Here is a 21,287-nt window from a genome sequence, read left to right as displayed (position 1 = left end):
TTGTGATTCAATTAAGTCCAGCCTAAGCCTCATGGTTGTGCATCTCGTGTTGACCGTGTCTCGACTACATCCTTTTCCCTTGTACTTGATTTGATCTCATGATGTTTCATAAATGTCGTGCAGCCTAAGTGCACAGTGTTTATAAAGCCTACAGTGTACACTACGTCCTCGCCTTCACACTCACTCACTCACTGACTCACCCGGAGCAACGGCCAGTCCTATAAGCACCATTTACAGGAAGCACCCCATACAGGGGTACCATTTTTATCTTTTATGCAGTGTTTTTACTGTACATTTTTATGTTTAGATACACAAATTCTTATCACTGTGATACGATTGCCTACGGTACTCAATACTAATCACATTTCGAAGATAAGGAAAATGCAGTTCCCTGATTTACATGGTATCTTATAAACACAGAAGGGTGTATCCAGGCAGAACAATAGATAGGTCTGCTTTCTGTTTCTATTTTGAGTTAGTATCATCACCGATTTCCATAGCAGTGGAAGGACATGAACGCCACAAGTGACGCTAACGAGTAGATGACGCTAGTGGAAGTTGAGCTAACACAGAGGTTATAAACTTAAAATAGAATCAGTCACTTCGGGGAGCTTTTTAAAATTCCTGATCCCAGATCACACCCCGGACCAATTAAATCAGCACCTTTGTATTACATTTTTTTAAAGTTCCCAAGTGATTCTAATCCAGTGTGTATCTTGGAACCACTTGGCTAAGAAGAGTTTAAAATTGGGAGAAGAAGAAACTATTAGGCAAATACTACTGCTTTATAATGAAACAGACCCCTGAAGCTAGTCAATTACGCTCAATCAAAAGATGAGTGGAACACGGTTACCTTGCTTTATAATAGTAATTTCCCTAAGAAAATCTCTCCCACTGTATTTTGGATGCAGAGATGAAAGCCAGAATGGAGGCATGGAAAAAAAATGACTTTACCTTCAACTCAATGGAATTCAAAAGGAGAGCTACTTTTATTGCTGCAAATACATTGCCAGAAGTCATCAAGAAAGAGACAATGTAAAAATACCCCAAATTAACCAAACTTATATTAACAGATTCAGTAAATCACAAATATTTCCATTTTTGAAACAACATGCCAGCCTGACTGGGGAGTAAGAACACGGGCTTCACAATCAAATTGCCTGGCTTTGAATTCTCTTTGCCAGTGGCTGGCTGTGGAACTTTGAACAAGTTACCCAACCTCTCTGAGAACCTATTTTCTCTATCTATAAAATATGGATAATAAATAGTGCTTCTTTCCCAGAGCTATTGTGAGGATTGCCTGTGCTCATACAGGTAAATTGGTTAGAATAGGGCCTGGTTTAGTGTTCAGAGGAAACTACTACTTGAAATGTGACAGTGTCACTCACTGCTCATGATGAATTACATCTTGGGCTTTCTACAAATTCGAAATCTGGGTTCCCAGATTCCCAGACAATCCTGCCAATTGCAGCATTGACTCTGGAATATCGCCAAACAGCTCAGAGACAGGATTTATTCTTGGAGCAGCTGGTTATGGCCCTGTACCCATTTTCTTTTCTTGGTTCCATTTAGTCCCACGAATGCTAAACCAAGTTCATGCTGAATGTCACGTAAAAAACCAAACCTCTTTTAGCTAAAAGGTATTGTCTGAGTTTCTTTTTCCTTTCAACATTAATCTTCTTTTAAAAAGAAACCCTTTTCCACACAATTTGTGTATGTTCAAAAAAATGTTTAACATTTAAAAACATTGTATTACCCTTGTAAATCCAGATCCAACTGCCGTGTAGGAAATGCCCTTCAGAACAGTACACAAGTGTCGCACAAAACACAGAGCAGACGTTTCTGTGATGTGGCAACAAAGGGAACATGCAGTAGAAAAGTAAAGCATACCTAAATCTTTTCCAAAGCCAGATTGTTTAACTCCACCAAAAGGGGCTGCCACATCTGTCTTGTTGTATGTGTTAATGAAAACAGTTCCCGCGTCTAGTTTTTCACTCACGTACATCGCTTTATTTATGTCTCTTGTAAAAACCCCTGAGGCCAAACCGTACTCTGTGTTATTGGCTCGCTGCAACACTCCATCGATGTCCCTACAAGATGTTTTTAGGAAGACATAAAACTCCATTAAATGTAAAGCACAACACTCCCATTTTATGTTCTAATATTTTCCCCCTCTGTGTTAGAAACAGGAAAACATTACTGCCGACCTCCTTAAATTTTTTTATAAATGAAATAGTCCAGGCTTATACCACAAGAAACTCCCGATGAAATATTACAATTCTACTATTATATTTCTCATATATATCATGCAACACCTTTTAAAATCTGATCTGAAGTCATCTTTTCAAGCTTCTTCATGACTTTCTCATTTCCCCTCTTCTCCCAAGTCCCATTTCTAGAGGTATTCTCAGAGCAGCCCCCTATTTCCGTCTGTCTCTTCAGATTTTACACACACACTTCAAGGCTCTTTTGATGCCTCACTCTGAAGCCTTCCCAGCTCCCACCAGCGCCACAGTTGACGGGTCAAAGGTGGTGACTCAGTGAGAGGGCTCTGCAGCCAGTCCGCCTTGGTGACCTTGGACAAATGACTTCATCTCCCCATGCTTTCATTTAGTCTTGTGAAAATGGAAATAATAATAATAGCACCTGTCTCATTGCTGGTGAGGATTAAATGAGCTAGCAGTGTCTGGAACACAGTAAATACTCGAGAAAAGTCAGCTATAATCAGGAAGCACAAATTCCTCCAACTCAGTGTTTTGGTTTAAATCTTCACGTACTTGGGGTTCACCTTCTAACTAGACCGGAAGCTCCCAGAGGACAGAGATAACATCTTATTCTTCTTTATAGAGTGGTGTTGCATCAGCACACGAGAGTGAATGCAATTAACATGCTAATTCAATACGAGGCAAGTAAAATAATCCCCTTAAATCGGTCTGGTGATTTCCCTGCCTTTTGACATAGTATGTGTACACGGCCATGTAAGTGGAGATGGGAACCTGCCCACCTCTCAGCTGGGTCCACTTCCAATGAGCTTGTCAGAGAGTGAGTATCTCACCTTGATGAGTGTCATCCTAATGTTTAGAAATGCCCACATTTTGTACAACACGGCCAGTAGATACAAGTATTTCAGCATGTGCTCTGGTAAAGAAACAGCATCTATTCCAAAACTAGAGGGAAAATCAGTTGTGCTGAATTTTTTCAGCAACAGCACAAGCTTTTCGTTTGTTTGTTTGTTTGTTAACATTTTAAAAAATTAGTTTCAGGTGAACAAAACAATGTAACAGTTAAACATTTATCATTTATATCCCTCACAGTGATAACGCCCCTCCCTCCAGTACACACTTTAATGTAGAGCCTTCCAGAGGCATTTTCAAAGATAATCTTGACTACCCACAATTTTAAACTCGCATGAGACACTTGGAACCTAACTTGGAGTGAACTGAGGCTCTGCTAAACTTGCTCACTTCTTGAGGCATTGCATATGGGAGGGACTCAAATATTTATAGACTGGACTAAGGCAGAGACATGGCTTTATGCCACTGCTCGTTGAGGACCACTGAGATGACAAAGCATCAGAGTAGACTTTGACCACTTCTAGGATAACAGCAGACATAGTGATAGGAGCAGCACCAATCGTAAACGCGCTGCTTAATCCTGAGAATGACCCAAAAAGGTAGATACTATTAATAACCCAATTTTACAAATAAACCAAGGCACAGAGTGATTAAGGAACGGCCCAAGCACACAGAGGTAGTCAGGTGCGGGGTCAGAGGGCAGATGCTACCCACTGTTCCATCCTGCCTTTGGCCTTCTGTGGTTAGTAGCCCATATCCTTGCTATCTCCACCAGTAGATGGCAAGCTCCTTGAGGACAGGAACTGTGACTTATCTAGCTTTATATCCCACAAGTCTGGCTTCTAATCCCTGCATGTTTAACACAAATGCTATCCTACAGGGAAATTTATAGTGAGGAAATGGGGGTAACAGCATCCTTGCTTGAATCAGTGTGCCAAAAGGTTACTCGTTACAGCTTTAGTGTCCCCCAGAGTCCCATACAATAGTCTATCAAGGGCCAAGAAGTCCTTCTGAACTCTGTATTCTGGGGTTTTTTTTGTTTGTTTGTTTTTGGTTTTTTTTGCACCTTACCATTGATTGAAGAAAAACTAAAGCCAGAATTCAGAAGAATTCTTGGTATTATACCATGAGAGTCTATTGTATTAAATATTCTTATATGAGCTCAGTTCCCATATGGCCTTCTTTGATATGCTAAATACTTTGGAAAGTTTCATGTACTATAGCAAACCAGTATATCATTTACAGTTGATTATATGGTGATTGAAGACATTTCTATAAAAAGTTGAATAGGCTTTTGAAGGCAGCACTCTTTCTTTCAGAAAATCAGATTTCTAAGATGCTGCCTTCCCTAGGCATGTAAATGTGAAAACCTCGTTCTGTCACTTTCATTTATTTACCTTATTCCAGAGACATTTCAAATGTCAACTGTACTAAAAACTAAAATTCAGTCAGTTGAAATCCCATAATGTTAGCCATTAATTTAAGCTAAGAAGCAAAAATATGTTACAATCTACATTGGTTATCAGAAGTATTGGTTAATGTCAGAAGAAAAAAACTGAAGTCAAAACTTATTAAATTGTGCCTGAAGAACATACCCATTTTGGAATTTAGAAATGACCATAATGGGCCCAAAGGATTCCTCTTTGGCAAGGTACATGTGGTCTTCCACATCTGTGAAGACAGTTGGTTCCATGAAAAAGCCTATTTGAAAAACAGAAGAAAACCATAAATTCTAGGGTAATTTTCAATTAACAGTTCTCTCATTTAATTACATTACAATTTTTTTCTTCCATCTGGGTTAGTAAAACCAAAAAAACTTTCATTTTCTTATTTGGCATTAGCATGCCTAGGTTCTCATTTTTTTAAATGTCTTTATTACAAAAATTTCTAACATATATAAAAGTAGAGAAAATAGTATTATAAGTAGTAAAATAAATATTTATTCATATTTTACTATATTCGATTCATTTTTTCCTTGCTGAGATATTTTAAAGAAAATTCCAGAGATTACAACTTTGACCTCCAAGTATTTCAGTACAAATCTGTAAAAAACAAGGACATTTTCTTACATATCATAATACATTATCATACCTAACAAATTTAACGCTAATTCCTTATCCATAATTTGTATTAAATTTCTGATTGTCTACAAAATGTCTAGATTGTCTAGAAAATGTCTACAGTTGATCTGTTTGTCAGGATTCAAATAAGTTCTACACATTGCATTTAGTTGTCAGATATTTTAAATGTGTTCCTCCCTTATCCCTGCCCCTTATTTTTCATGCCATTGACACATTAAACAGACTGCGTCAGTTATTCTGCAGAATATCTTGCATTTTAGATTTGTCATTGCTTTCTTGGGATGATATTTAAATTTATTCTTCTATCCCCTATATTTCTTATTAATGGAAAATTTGACCTAAATAGCATGTTACACATTTTTGGCAAGCATATAGGTGATGCTGTGTGGTATACATGACATCCCTTAGGAGACACATCCTATCCAGTTCTGCTTTCATTGATGCTAAGATTGACCAGAGGTTCCAAGTAGTAACAATTTGACCTCTCCATTATAAAATTGTGCTTTTTTTCCTTATGACTGGCAAGCAATCTTTGGGATGACACTTTGGTATCTTACAAATCCTCAGGTTTCCATCAACCTTTCACCTAATAACTTTAACCTCCCTTGATTCATGGATTGAATCAATTATTTCATTGAGTTGGAGAGTGAAAAATGGCGATTTTTCTATTCTGTCATTTTTTTCCACATTATTTTGCAGAGATTCTGCTGCAAAAAAATGTCTCCTTTATCAACTACTTAGTTATCCAGAAATTCAATTCACATAGGAAACACAGCATAAAGGTTGAATTTTTTCCGTCTAATTACCAATTTTCAGAGTAGGGTGTTGGTGCACAATCTACCTCCAACAGTAACAACAACAACAAAAAAAGAGTTTTTGCAGTTGTTTGTCTGTTTCTCCTTTTGGTTATCATGAAAGTGAGCCATTCACACATTTCAGTAACAGGTACTTCTTTACTCATATACAAGAGGAATGAATCCTTCCCCAGATATGCTGGCTAAGATTAAATCTCACAGTACCAGGAATCAAGGTCACCAGTGCTAACACAATTATCTACTACATGTGTTTACTGTACAGCTAAGGGCCTGTCATCTCTATTTTGTTATTTGATTTTCACAGCCTGGTAAAGCAGGGTATGCACATTTCAAACCATTTTATAAAGGAGGTTCAGAAAAACTGTGTTATCCAAGGTGCCACAGCTTATAAGTGGCCAAGTAGGATCTAGAAATTAATTCTTCTGACTTTTGAAGCAAGCTGGTACTGCCATGAAAACTGTTACCATCCATTCCAACTTAGCAGCAGGCGCCCCTTCTACCTCCTACGAAGCCGACCTTACCTGGCCTTTGGACTTGTCTTCCGCCATATACCAACGTGGCCCCCTCTTTTACGCCAGCTTCACAGTATTGCAGAAGCTTTTCCAGATGGGCTTTATGATTTTGGGGCCCATGATCAGTAGCTCTGTCAAGTGGATCACCAATTTTCATCTTTTTAATTTCTTCCACCTGTATGTCACCCAGTTCACAAAACATAATTGACTGTTAATAATAATAATAATAATGTACCCATGACTGAGCTTCTACCAGGTGGTGGGTGTTGCACGCAGCTGTTAAAATATATGTTGTCAGTTAGTCTTCAAAGCAGCACTGGAGGTGGGCATTTATTATTTCCATCTTACACATGAATAAACAGACTTGGAGAGGTTAAGTGACTTGCCCAAGGACACATAGCCACCAAATACTTTAGTTTTCTTGACTTGAAAACCTAAGCTTTTAACCACTGAGTTCTAACAGAACATAAGCTATTTAAAAATTATCCTGAATGTTAATCCATTAAAATAGTAAACCTGATGTTCTGGAATTTTCGGTAATGCAGCATACTTACACTCTTCGTGGCAAAAGAACTTCCGAAATGGCCACATTGTTATCTTTTTTTTCTCTCCCCAAATGTGGCAGACTGCTCTTGTGAAATTCTCATGGTATGGCCATGCCAGAAGAATTGCTAAACTGTTCCGATGAAAAACAGTCTTGACAGAACAGTGTTCATCACTGACATGTCTTTCTAACAGCTTTTTATGCACCTCAGTTATCTTAACGTATTTCTGCATTTTCTAATATTAAGTCCAATTCTAGTAAGGAGAAAGAATGGGAGTTACCGTGACCCTGCAAACCCATGGATTTTAATTTAGGCAATAAGCCCTCAGTTAAGTGCTCAAGAAAAAGCTGTCGAATGAATGAATGAATGAATGAATGAATGAATATAAATTACATGTGTACAAAATGTTTGTTGATGGACTGATACAGTAAATCCTTGACATTTCCGGTTTCAGGATTTGAAATTTCAACAAGTTATAGTTGTGAAAACCCATGACATGTAGTAATGCAGCTGTATTTTACTGAAGCAGAAAATTGAATTACAGTGTATTTAGGAGGCAACCACTGCCCACCATCTGCCTCTCCATATGACTTCCTTGTTTTCCACTCTCATGAAGAAAGAATGTTTGCTTCTTGGGGGTGGGGTGGGGGAACTGGCTCTGAAAAAATAAGCTGGATGCTGGTTTTTCAAATATAAACAAATTTATGATTACTATTACCATCATAATAATATAATGTAGCATAACTTAGAGTTTATTTTTGTCACAGAATTCATCTTAATAGTTCTGTAAATGGTTTTTAGTCCCATATTTATAGAATCATGACTAATCTACAGTGGGTGTCTATCTATCTATCTATCTATCTATCTATCTATCTATCTATCTATCTATCTATCATCTATCTTAAGGAGGAAATGATATGCTGTCCTATTAACTGTGAATTAAGGATTTGTAAGGCTCTAGCAGTGTATCTCTCATAGTCAATTTAGGGGTTTATAAAGACATAAAGTGTCAAAGATCTAATAAATTATAAATGCAGTGCAAGACATAGGTAACAACAGCTCTTAAGGTTTTTTTATGTAGGCCTATAACTTTTTACTATGAAAAACTATAAACACGCATAAAAGTAGACAATATAATAAAACTCTATGTCTCCATCACCCAACTTCAACAATTACAAACTCAAGGTCAGTTTATTTCACCACTCACTTCCTCCCCTCCTGGGGAGCAAGAGGGAAGCAAAATCTAAACATCATATAATTGAACCTGTAAATATGTCAGAAAGTAGCTCTAAAAGATAAGGACTGTGTTGTTTTCTTATAAAAATATAACCACAGGAGTATTATCACACTTAAAAATTCATTAAATCTCAGAAGTACTTTTCAAGTGCAAGCAATTTCTCTTCAACTCATGGAGCAAATTTGAAGGTGCCTTACTTACCACTCTTGTCACGAATTCATCGTGGATGGATTCTTCCACAAACAATCGCCCAGCTGCAATACAGTTTTCTCCTTTGTTGAAAAATACTGCTCCCATGCCCTTCGGCAGCAGAGGAGAAAAGATTGTTAACATTACTTGGGAAGTCAAGATTGCCATAAAATTGTATGAGAATTAGATGTTATTGGAAGACAGCAGATAACACAGAGGGATCACAGAAAAGCACAATTTCTTGGCCTAGTTAGTGATGAGAGCTGCTTGGAAATATTCTATTTTGATCTAGCATGTTTTTAGGGATTTTGTTTCTTCTTTCCCCCTTTTGATCCATGAGCACTTAAAAAAATGTGTATAATAATAAGGAAATACCACTAAAGCCAAATTGCAAAAAAAAAAAAAAATGTAGATTATTTTATACATTTAAATGAAATACTTGTATATCAAATTTTGTTTTTAAGATCTCTACGTTAGTTTGTATAAATCATGAATGTTTAGAAAGATTCCCTTGCCCCTCAAGTTTTAAAAACACCTTAATGAGATAAATTATAAAGACATTATTTTAAAAGTTAACTGCTTTGAGAATTCCGAAATCTAAACCATAAAGAGAACAGTTTCTATTTATGACTGGACGAAACCAAATCTCACTTTAAGATTTCTGATGAACAAGGAGGTGAAATGTGTTTTACAAGTAGGCACCTATTTAGTTAGATTTGACTCACTCTTACCATTCTCACAGCCTTGTCAAGTTCACAGTCACTGAATATTATAAGGGGGGATTTGCCACCAAGTTCAAGGGAAACTTTCTTCAAGTTGCTCACAGCACAGCTAGAGAAAAATAAATGGTAAATGAACATTTAGTTTCTGTTTCTCTGTCTGTCTGTCTCTCTCTTAACCATAAAATTTGACACAGAAAACGTAATTGAGCCTCAGAAATATTAAGAAACTTATGCAAAGACGAAACGTGAATGGTAGGATGGTGATAATTGTTGAAGCTGGGTGGTGAGTACATGGGAGTACCTGCTATTCTGTGTGCTTTGTATGTGTTAGAAATTTTCCATAACAAAAAGTTTGGTTTTAAATTCTGTGATAAATGATCAGAGATTCTTATAGGTAAATTCAGATTCTTTAGGAACAAGAATTTTGGTTACGTAAAGGAATTCCTTTTGCAAGGAATTTAGCTTCAAACCAGATTACTAGAGCATTGGAAAAAATATAAAGATTTTTAGAAGTATATCGTTTATTTACCCCTTCTTACAAAAGTATTATTTAAAACATCTTTAAAAAAATTTTTTTTAAATGCACAAAAAAGGAAAAAAATCACAGTTCCATAGCTCAATGACCATTGTCTTCACCATTTTGGAATGCTTATTTCTGGTCTGGGTCCAATGATAGTCTTTGCCTTATTTAACACAGTTAGGATCATCCAATAGATAAAATTTGATACCTAACTTTTCTTTCCATTTACCATTTAACAACACTTTTCAATGTTATTAAAAATGCTCCATGGACATAACTGCACAGCATTCTATTATGTTGACATACTTTAACCACTGCCTTATTTTGGATATTTAGACTATTTGCAATTAAAAAAAAACACCTAACATTACTTCTTTTTAGAAACTTGTTTTATTACTAATCCAGATTTGTCATTTATATGTCTTTTTGGTTTCAGAAACAATTTGAGCTACAGCTTAAGCGCAGAAAATATTTTGTGCTGGATTATGAAAGCTACCAGTAGGGAATAGCATTTCAACGTGGGCCTATTTTTATTGACTGTGGCTTTCCATGTTGGAAAGCACTTTATTCTGTTCAAACATGTCAATACCCAACAGTGGTAAGTAGATTTCTCTTCTAAATCCGACGTGTTTTTTACCCCCTCCAAAGCACCCTACTTAAAAAAGCAAAAACAAAACCCAAGACCGGGTTTAACAGGAGCAACAGCAAGTCGACATACTAAAACCAATACCTTTTCATGATCTGTTTGCCAATAGGAGTGGAACCAGTGAAACCAAGTTTGCGGATATCAGGATGTTCCGAAAGCCGTTGTCCTGCTACGCCCCCTGTAGCATTGGGGAATCAAACACGAATTACTCAAGTTCTGATGGTCAAGGTGGCTTTGAATTCATGGGAGGAGATTTCTAAGCTCTTACTTGAATCTCAGTTTTACTTTTTCTGTATTAATTATAAACTGCAAAAATCTAAATAATGTCCTGCACGCAATTTTCAGCCTCCACCCCCCACCCCCCACCCCCAAATGGGTAAGCCTTGGCTTTTGTCTTCCAAAGTAATTTTTAAAAATTGAAATGGACCACCTTAGGGTAGTTTTATAATGTGGACCGCTCGCACCAGACTCACGCATTGTTATATTTCCACTTTAAGATTTCAGGGTATATACATTTTAATTAAAAAGAAAGATTTTAGGGTACGGTGAGTATATTTATCCTCAACTGTTTAGTAAACTGTACTTAGTTTTAATACAGTTATAATTCAGGACAAGACTCCAGTGGGAAAACAGCCACTCAGCTACCCCTGTACCATTCACTAATTATAGCGAAGTGGGTCCTTTGGTGGCTTACCTGAGCCTGGAATAATGTTGATTACCCCCTTTGGAAAGCCTGCTTCAACAGAGAGCTCTGCAAACTTCAAAGCAGTCAAGGGCGTGACCTGAGCAGAAGCAGACAGCAATTATCTCCTTCAGACTCTTGACTCATCCTTTAGATCAGTACTCAGCTTTTCCTCTGACATACCCTTTTACCCCTAAATACTTCTGCGTGCATTGCTTAAAAACAAAAGATTCTTTTACATAACCACAGCACAATGATCAAAATCAGGAAATGAACAACCGAGAATTCCTAATTTATACCTTTTATTCAGTTTCACCAGGGGTCCCGATAATGTGCTTTATAGAAATAGGAAATCCAAGACCGTGTATTGTATTTAGTTATCATGTCTGTAGTCTCCTTTACTCTGGAAGTTTCTGAGTTTCCTTTTATATTTCATGACACTGACAAAATGACTGACATGAGTATGGGCCAGTTGTTTTGTACAATGTCCTTTTGTCTGGATTTGTCTGCTGTTTCCCCATGATTAGAGTCAGGTTATGAACTTTTGGCAAGAACACCACAGGAGTGATGCTGAGTTCTCCTCATGCATCGTATCAGGAGGAATAATAATCCCAATATTAGAAATGTTAATTTTGATCATTTGGTAACGGTGATCTGCCAGGTTTCATCACTGTAAGTTACTGTTTTACATTTTGTAATTAATAAACATATTTAGGGAAATATTTTGAGACTATTTAAATATCTAGTTAATCCTTAAACTTCCATCCACTAGTTTTAGCACCCATTGATAAGTCCTGCCTGATCAATTATTAGTATGGTGGTTGCTAAATGGTGATTTTCTAATTCCATCATTCCTTCTACATGTATTAGTTGGCTTTCTACTATAAGAGCTTTACCTTCTCTTTAATTTGCTAATATCAGTGTGAACACATGGAGTCTTACTTTATTTAGCAGGTTATAATCTTTTACCATTGTAATCTCTTTTGTTGTTCAAATTACTCCAGATGTGATTGATGGGCGCCCCTTTAGTATGGCTCCTGTGTCTTTCTGACATATCACAATCATTCCTGGAGCACTTCCTTGCTTTTTGACCCAACAAGATGTTCCAGGCACATCTTGTACTTTCCCTGTTCCAGCCATTTCTTCAAGGAGCCTAGGTTTCTTTTAGTGAAGAATGGTATTTAAAAACTTAGATATAATGGGAAATATATATTTGGTCTTTCTCTCCAGTTCCTGGAACACAGTTCCTAAAACCCTTGGAATCTCAAGTGAAAACTGTATTTTGTATATGAATGAGATGACTGACGGCTGGGAGCTGGGAGCCCCCATGTAGCTTCAGGCTGGGGTCTGGTCACCAGAAAGATCAAGCCATGAATAGAGGGTTGAAACTTTCAGCCCAACCTGGAGGAGGGAAGAGGGGCTGGAGTTCAATCACCAGTAGCCAATGATTTAATCAACCAAACCTACATAATGAAATTTCCATAAAACTCCCTAAACAATGGAGTTTGGAGAGCTTCTGGGTAGGTGAACACAGCCACGTGATGGTAAGATGGCTCACCTGAACTCCATGGGGACAGAAGTCCCCTGTGCTCATGACCCTTCCAAACCTTGCCATATGTACCTCTTCAAAATGATTGTTCATTGGTATCCTTTATAATAAACTAGTCATAGTAAGTAAAGTGATTTCCTGAGTTCGTGAGCCATTCTAGTAAATTATCCCACCTGAGAAGGGGGTCATCGGAACTTCTGATTTATAATTGTTGTTCAGAAGTACCGGCTATCCAGGGTTTGCAATTGACATCAGAAGTGGGGGCAGTCTTGTGAGACTGAGCCCTTCACCTGGGGTCAGCGCTAAAACTCCAGGTAGTTAGCGTCAGAACAGAGTTGAGCAGAAGATATGAGACTACATATAGAGAGGCCTAAAGATTCTACCAAAAAAACTATTAGAACCAATATATAAATTCAGTAAAGTAATAGGATACAAAATTAATATCCAGAAGTCGATTGCATTTCAATACATCAATAATGAACTAGCAGAAAGAGACATTAAGAAAACAATCCCATCAACAATTGCATCAAAAACAATACAATACCTCGGAATAAGTTTAACCAAGGAGACATAAGACCTTTACTCAGAAAACAGTGAGGCACTGAAGAATGAAATTGAAGAAAATACAAATAAATGGAAGGCTATACTATGCTCATAAATAGGAAGAATTAGTATCATTAAAATGTCCATACTGCCCAAAGCAATCTACAGATTCAATACAATCTCTATCAAAATACCAAAGCCATTTTTTACAGAACTATAACAAATAATCCTAAGATGTATATAGCACCACTAAAGACCCCAAATGGCCAAAGCAATCTTGAGAAAGAAAAACAAAATTGGAGATATCACGTTACCTGATATCAAACTATACTACAAGGCTATTGTAATGAAAACACATTGGTACTGGCATGAAAATGGACACAGATCAATGCAACAGAATAGAGAGCTCGGAAACAAACCCATGCCTATATAGTCAATTAATCTATGACAAAGGAAGCAAGAATATACAATGAGGTAGAGACACTCTGTTCAATAAATGGGGTTGGGAAAACTGAACAGATACATGCAAAAAATGCATGTAACTAGACCACTTTCTTGCACCATATACAAGAATAAACTCAAAATGGATTAAAGACTTAAATGTAAGATCTGAAACTATAAAACTCCTAAAAGAAATCATAGCCAGTAAACTCTGTGACATTGCTCTTAATAATATTTTTTTATATATCTCTTCAGGCAAAGGAAACAAATGGGGCTACATTACACTAAAAGTTTCTGCACAGCAAAGGAAACAAACCATTAACAAAATGAAATGATAACCTACCAAATGGAAGAAGATATTCTCTGGTGAGATACTATAGGCAAAATGGTGTAACGCCGATACCTAGAACTTACGAGTATTCATCCTGCATAATTGAAACTTTATGCCTGCTGATTAGCATTTTCTCCTTTCCCCTTTTCCCCCTTTGTGTTTTTCAATGGATTAATAGATATTTTTTTAACTATCTATCTATTTAATTAATTATATATGTATGTTTGTAATATGCAGAGTATCTCTGAAATACCTAAGAAACTAATAAGTAACAATGAATAATATTGGTTGTCTCTGGGGAGGTAAATTGGTTGGCTGGGGGAATGAAGATAGGGGAGAGACTTTTCACTATCTACTTCTTTGTATCTTCTGAATTTTGAAATTTTTGAATGTATACCTACCGTGTTTCCCCGAAAATAAGACCTAACCAGAAAACAAGTACTAGCATGATTTTTCAGGAGGACATCACCTGAACATAAGCCCTAGTGCGTCTTTTGGAGCAAAAATTAATATAAGCCCCGGTCTAATTTTCAGGGAAACACGGCATTTTTTTTTAAATGAAATTGTTCCTAATGAATAAACCAAGATGGCTGTGGTCACATGACTATATAGGTATGCCAAATGACATGTATTTTTTTAAGTTCTAAAAGAAGATGAGAAAGGAGAGCTGATAGGGAACAAACTGTGAACTCTTCTAGAACAGAGCCCGTGTTTTCTCTATGACCTGTGCACCTCAGAATGTCTACTACTGTGCAGTGTACATACCAAATGCTCAGCCAGGTGCTACGTTAAGTTGGCTACCAAATTGTTTTTCTTGAAAAGCTGTTATAAGATTAAAAGATATTTTTGAGAACTCTATCATCTGAGTTATTTTTTACTATTTTCTTGTTATTCACATGAACATATTTTCACACAGTTGCCACAATTATGTATATTCTTTTACATGCTTTTCCCTTATCTTCCATAGCTTTACAACATTTTTGATGATTAAAATTTGAATGCCTGTATGATACTTTTTCTTTCACTGTCCCTAATTTTCCACAGTTATTGAGCATTTGCCATTTTGCAATTATTGAATTGGTTTGTAGAAATTCAGTGGGTTTCACTGAAGGAAACTATGCTTGCTTCCATTGTCATGGAAGTTTTAAATTATGGACTCTCCATAGAATGCATTGGGAGCTATCCAAAAGGAATGTTTACTAATGTGAAATGATGCTCGTGATAGATGAAGTGATGTCATAATACGCGACCCCATTTTTGTTTAAAGACATAATATCTGTAAATGTATGTCTCTGATTCTAAGTAATTAGGAGAGGAGGCGACGTTGCACCTGGCCCCTCGTATTACCTGGGCTGGCTTCAGCACTAAGGTATTGCCTGCTGCCAGGCAGGCGGCGCTCTTCCACGCCAGCATCATCAGCGGGTAGTTCCAGGGGATGACGATGGCACAGACACTGCAGAGGAAGAAAGACGACATCTTCAGTTGTCTCAAACGAACACAAGTCACTCAGGGGCTCTCTCCTTGTCTTACCCAAGTGGCTCCTTCTTGGTGAAGGTCAGATTGCGATTTGGACGGGCCTGGTTGATGGGAATTGTAGAACCCTAAAGCACAAAAAAGGTGATACTTATTTTACTCCAATGAGTAAAGTTAATCTCAGTTTCAAAATAGGTTAGAGATTTGGGAGTATTATCGGTAATGTAAAAATTTTTTTTCTTTAACTTCAAAGACTCTAATCTCCAGGAATCTATTTGCTGTCTGCCTCTCTTGTATTTTCTAAGCTGATATGAAAAGGCAATGTTTGATTTTTAAGAAATACAGAGGGTGCCAAAAAAATGTATATACATTTTTAAGAAAGGAAAAACTATTAAAATTACGCTGATGGCAACCACTTTGAGCACCTCTTGTAATTGCAGAAGTCAAACGTGACTTGTAGTCATCTTTTGTTATCAGTATATATTAAGTAGTAAAATTTTAATATAGTTTTTTCCTTTCTTAAAATGTGTACACTTTTTTTGGCATCCTCTGTGTATCCACACCAAAAAAGGCACTGCTATTTCTTTCTCGAAAGAACCAAGACACAGGAGAATAAACATAATTGTCATTTAGTCAGCTCCATTCCGATTTCTTGGCATGGCAGAGAATGTTAACTGCCTGCCCAATAGCCATTCTCCCCTCTGCACTCAGTAACAGAAACCTTATATTAATAATGGGGTGGTAATGTGCCCAGATAGGATACTGTGTTTTCCAGTTGCCACAGCAGCTAGGGATGGTCAAGGAAGATGTAAGCACAAGGCATGGGAGGGGAATGCTCTTTAAAGGAGGGGAATGCTCTTTAAAGGAGGCTGACTCAACTCAGACAAATGTTCTTATACCCATCCCCCAACTCCCATTTCTTCCTGCTTAGAATGTTGATGAAATGGCTGGCACTGCAGAAATTATCATGAGACCATGAGGCAGCCTCGAGAGTGGAGATATGTGGCACTAAGGATGGCCTGGTAGAGAGAAGGAACCTTTATCTCACATACTAGACCTGACTGTCAGCCTTTGTACTCCTTGAACGTGAGAAAAAAACAAACTTCTTTATTGGTTTTCTATTACACACAGCCAAACTCAATGCCAACTGCTTCATGACCATAGTCTTTAACTGAAGCTATATATTTGTTTTGCCACATAAAACATTGCTGTTACAAACACAACTAAGTATACATACAATCCATTACCTGAAATCCTTAGGGCCACGTGTGTTTGGGATTAGAAAAAAAATATAATGCATATACCTTATATTATGTTATGTTGTCTGTAATTTCCAGTACGGTCTGGGGCAGCCTCCCATAATCAAATACATTAATATTTATTCAGTGAAACATGAATATTCACTCTAAGTGATATAAATAAAGATTATAGACTCATGTTGGTTCAGGTCAGGTTTTGGCACCAAATGAGTTTGAACCAAACAAATCAATTTTCATGTTTCAGAGCAATTTGGATTTCATAATTGTGGGTAAAGAATGAACTTGAACCACCATTACTAAATACTTATATATGTATGACTTTGTGGCTGAACAGTAATAAAAACTACATCTATGTGCAAGACCCACTATGTTACAGACTTCTCTAATTCTATAGTGTATAAACACTTATTTCTAATCCTCATTATGTAACTTTTAGCGAGGTGTGTATTATTGTGACCATTTTACAGATGAGGAAAGTCAGGATCCGAGAGGCAAAATAACTTTAACAGCATCGGCTGGTAAGTGGTAAAAATGAGACTTAGACCCAAGTCTCTCTGACTTTATATTAATATGGCTGCTACGTGCCCACACAAAACATTATGTTTCCCAGTCTCCTTCACAGGTAGAGATGGCCAATAGCAGATATAAGCACAGGCATGGGGTGGGGGGATGCTTTTTAAAGTCCTTTTACCTTCCCCTCTTCCTTACTTCCTTTTTCTTGATGCTGGGAATGTGGCTGTGCTGGCCGGTACTGTAGTGGGTATCGTGACTCCATGACTGTCACGCATTCTCTTTGATATGAGCCCTACATCTCCCTTTTGTAGCCCCAATGCCAAGGCCAAGTATAGTTGCCTTTTGTCACCATACAGGTGCTATTTATTTTCTTACAGTAAAAGGAAAATGCAATATTTATTGTACCCATGTCTTAATTCTTTTTCTTATACCCAGTCTGCATAGCCCACCTATCGTAGCTCTCTGGCCCCTGTAGGCATCTGAGTTTGCAATCCTCCCATGATACCAGGCTTCTCCCTATATGTCCAAAAGATTAGACGCCCTCAGGGGAAATTATAGTCAATTACAAAGAACATCGTTAGATGTTAGAAAAATCCTAGCTCTATGGGTTTACTTCCTAATTATGTGACCATAGGCAAGTCATCTACATCCTTTCAAGGCTCTGTTTCCGATCCTATAGGAAGGGATAAAAGAGCTACCCACCGACCTCAGATGACTATTATAAGGAGTAGATGAGAAAACGCACATAAGAAGTGACTCTGATACAGTGTCTTTACAAACGAATAAATATTCATCCCTTTCAAACAACATTTGCGCTTACCTGAATTTTGTCACACCAGCCAGCAAAATATCTGAATGTTTGCACAGACATTCCAATGTGAGTCTTCAGAGCCAAGGTGTAGACAGCGCCTGAATCGAGAGCTTCAATGGTTGCCAGCTCTTCTTGGTTCTTTTCCAGTAGGTCTGCAAGTCTGTATGGTCAGTGAAAGAAATCCATCCAACAAATATTGGTTGAGCCCTTATTACCTATAAGGCACCGTCTTAAGGGCTGAGAATTCAGAGGTGAACACAAATGGACCGGGTCTCTGTACTCATGGAGAATATGGTCCAGTAGGAAAGTCAGACATTAAACAAATAATTTCATAAATAATATGTTTCAAGAGTTACAAAAGAGAAGCAGAGGGTGTGGAAGCCTATACAGTTTGCCTCATAAATGTACTTGTATAACAAGTAGAACAGTGATGGATCCATGATAATGTAAGAAAATCAATGATAGACAACAGTGGGCATGTACTTAGTTCATGACTATACAGGGAGATGTTAGAGCGCAACCCACACCCCTGGAGAATCCATGAACCCTTGAGGATTTCTGGTTGGCACAGAAATAGTTCTGACTCTAACTGAAGAGGATGACATAGGAATACATGGAATGAATTCCAGACACCACAACAGATTTCCTTCCATTTGGCGTCTAGTTTCCATTGGAAAATAAGCCTAGGACTGTCTAATGACTATGAAGTAGTCAAAATTCATCTTTTATGCTCATGTCCACCATTTATTTTCCTTCCTTCCTTTAGTGGTTCTCTGAGATGTTCCCTTTGGATCCTCCTCCCCCTAATGTTTCTTCCAGATCTTGCTCTAAGAGATCTTTTGACCAAGGTCAGTTTTTTGGCTTTCAGGAAAGAAAAAACTGGATTTATGATTGAACTGAATTGCTCTTGGCATACTCAGCTATCAACTTACAACACCCTTCCAGCCCACAGTAGTCTTGCTCCTTGCCCCTATTACCTACACACCAAGTAGATTTAAAATCTGTCTTTGGAAACAGGGTGCTGGATATTTTCCATTTGCTGCTATTACTCATTCTTCTCCCTGCTCTGTGACCTGGGAGGAAACTTTTATAGCTTATATCACTTGGCCTTCTTGCTCTCTCACTGGGTTCGGCCAATGAGAGTTCAATGGGCAATACTTCTAGAAGACTGGTGAACTGGAGGTAAAAGTCGTCGGGGCTTCGAATGCCCTGGCTGCCTCAGTGATGGGCTGTGGTTCAGCAGCTGCCGTGTTCCTCTACCCCAAACCACTGTAGTGTGGTCTTCTCCTATAGCTTCAGATCTTGTCAGATTCTAGTCACAGCACCTTCCTCTGTCCCTGCAGACCTTAGAGTGGTGGTAGCTATCCCTTGTTGCCACCCCTGCCTGGGTATTTCATTATCCCTTGGCCTTGCCCATATCGTTGTAAATAGTCCTTTATTAAACTTTTTTTTTCCTGCTGGGACCCTGAATAATAGAAGCAATAGTACAAAAATCAGGAACTCACATATATTAAATTTTATATGATGTAAGAAACAGAAGATATATAACAGGTGCATACTAGAATGTTTCAAGAACTATTTTAAATCTCGGCAATGTTAGTCAACATCAAAGTTTGCAGACTTTCATTGTTAAAAACCATACCTGTACATCAACCTTCCTCTCTCTCTTGCATTCATTCTTCCCCATTCACCGTTTTCAAAGGCATCTTTCGCTGCTGCTACTGCTTTATCAACATCCACCAAAGAAGCATAGGACACTTTGCATATTGTCTATTTCAAGATGAGTAAAAATAGTTATAGGTTATTAATATAAAGAGGTACATAACTATGTTCCTTGGAATTAATATTGTGTTATAAAATCCAGAGAATTTTATGATGGATAACCAATATATCCAACAATACAGTAATGAAAAAGAAACAATTTTAACATGAAAATTGTAAGCCTGAAATGTGGTACTACATTATGGAAAGACACATTTAGAGAAACTATAACTATTTCTTCTAGTGCCTTAGGGAAGCTGAGTTTCTTGCCATGAGCTTGTAAAGTACGAAATTTTTTCCCACATATAGCTTTATATAGAGGTGTGCCTCTGATATGTATGTGTATAGCTATCTGTCTAAACTCACCATAAATATTCATTCTATAAAATAGGTTGCTATAGTTAACAGCAGCCAGTACCAGAATTGAATAGTTGAAAGAAATGCATGAAGTACATTTATATTAAGTGCTCGGAGGCAGAGTGATAGAATAAAGTAACTTCTCAAGACTGTCTGTTTTACAACTGTGTACTATAAACTAAAAGTCCATGACCAATGGTCACTATGCACACCAACTAATTACTCACAGAGCCGTCTGTTGGGTTGATAGTGTCGTAAGTCTTTCCATCGTCAGCATCTGTGAACTGTCCATTTATGAAACACTGATATGGCATTTTTACTGTCATTTCATTGACCTCCTTTGAAACCTAGGAGAGAGAATTATATTAATAGATTCAGTGGATTCCTGTGCTTAAATATTTGATATCAAATAGCAACAAAGACACTTACTAATGCTGAGGGAGAAGTTAAGTCAATGAGAGTCTAGTTCCTACTGTCCAGAAGAGACAAGCGTATGTAAGATTTGGGACTTGTGATGCTCAGATTGGCCACTAAGGCAGGTGCTTTAGCACCTGCGGTGACCAAAAAGCCCTAGGCTGGGCTTAATGAAGATCTTTCTTCCTTATACAGATCAAAGATTAACTCCAAAGACAGACAGATAATGGAAATACCACCACCTAGTGGCAACATCTGTAGAGTGCAGCCATTGCTTTCATTTAAAGTCCGGAAATTGCTTTTGTCAGTAGGTTTCTTTTTACTCTGGTGCCATTTTAAGTTTTCTTTCCTTATGCTCCTCCCCATTTTCACATTCTCTCTCTTACATATGTGTTGCCTAAATTGTACTCTCTACTATCAGCTAGTAAGTGAATTGAGGTTAGTCCATTATTAACCTCCATGAACCTTGGTTTTTTTAACAATAAAATGGGAAAGTAATGCCTGCTTCATACAGCTATTATGAGGAATAACTGAGATATCACATGTGAAAGAACATTATTGGCATAAATTGCCATATCAATACAAGGTATTTAAAAGGAAATTAATGATTTAAAAAATCATTTCATATAGAGAAATTGATGATGTTTAAAAAGAAACAAAAAATAGCAATAGGGTATCTTGCGTTTTCCAAACCAAGTACTCATGTTCCATGAAATATTTCCATGTGTTTATGCAGGATATAATAAAGGAAGCTCCATCTGAATTGATGTGTTCAGTCACTGTATATAGTCCAGCTTTCTAAACTCATCATT

The 21,287-nt window shown here is 37.4% G+C and overlaps 1 protein-coding gene across 1 annotated transcript in view; it reads right to left on the bottom strand.

Annotated features, from left to right (window-relative positions):
* The window catches only part of ALDH1L2 (aldehyde dehydrogenase 1 family member L2), a 53,481-nt gene that overhangs the window by 520 nt on the left and 31,674 nt on the right, over window positions 1-21,287 (bottom strand). The window contains exons 11-22 of the mRNA XM_019728462.3: window positions 20,289-20,408; window positions 19,586-19,713; window positions 17,953-18,103; window positions 15,418-15,488; window positions 15,235-15,340; window positions 11,036-11,123; window positions 10,426-10,519; window positions 9,185-9,284; window positions 8,466-8,564; window positions 6,492-6,657; window positions 4,670-4,775; window positions 1,891-2,090 (exon numbers count right to left, since the gene is read on the bottom strand). Coding sequence (XP_019584021.2) covers window positions 1,891-2,090; window positions 4,670-4,775; window positions 6,492-6,657; window positions 8,466-8,564; window positions 9,185-9,284; window positions 10,426-10,519; window positions 11,036-11,123; window positions 15,235-15,340; window positions 15,418-15,488; window positions 17,953-18,103; window positions 19,586-19,713; window positions 20,289-20,408 — 1,429 coding nt within the window. The remainder of the gene's footprint in view (window positions 1-1,890; window positions 2,091-4,669; window positions 4,776-6,491; window positions 6,658-8,465; window positions 8,565-9,184; window positions 9,285-10,425; window positions 10,520-11,035; window positions 11,124-15,234; window positions 15,341-15,417; window positions 15,489-17,952; window positions 18,104-19,585; window positions 19,714-20,288; window positions 20,409-21,287) is intronic.

This window comes from Rhinolophus sinicus, chromosome 1, assembly GCF_057876585.1.
Source record: "Rhinolophus sinicus isolate RSI-liver-muscle chromosome 1, RSI-T2T, whole genome shotgun sequence".
Classification (NCBI taxonomy): domain Eukaryota; kingdom Metazoa; phylum Chordata; class Mammalia; order Chiroptera; family Rhinolophidae; genus Rhinolophus; species Rhinolophus sinicus.
This window is presented reverse-complemented; position numbering and strand designations above follow the sequence as displayed.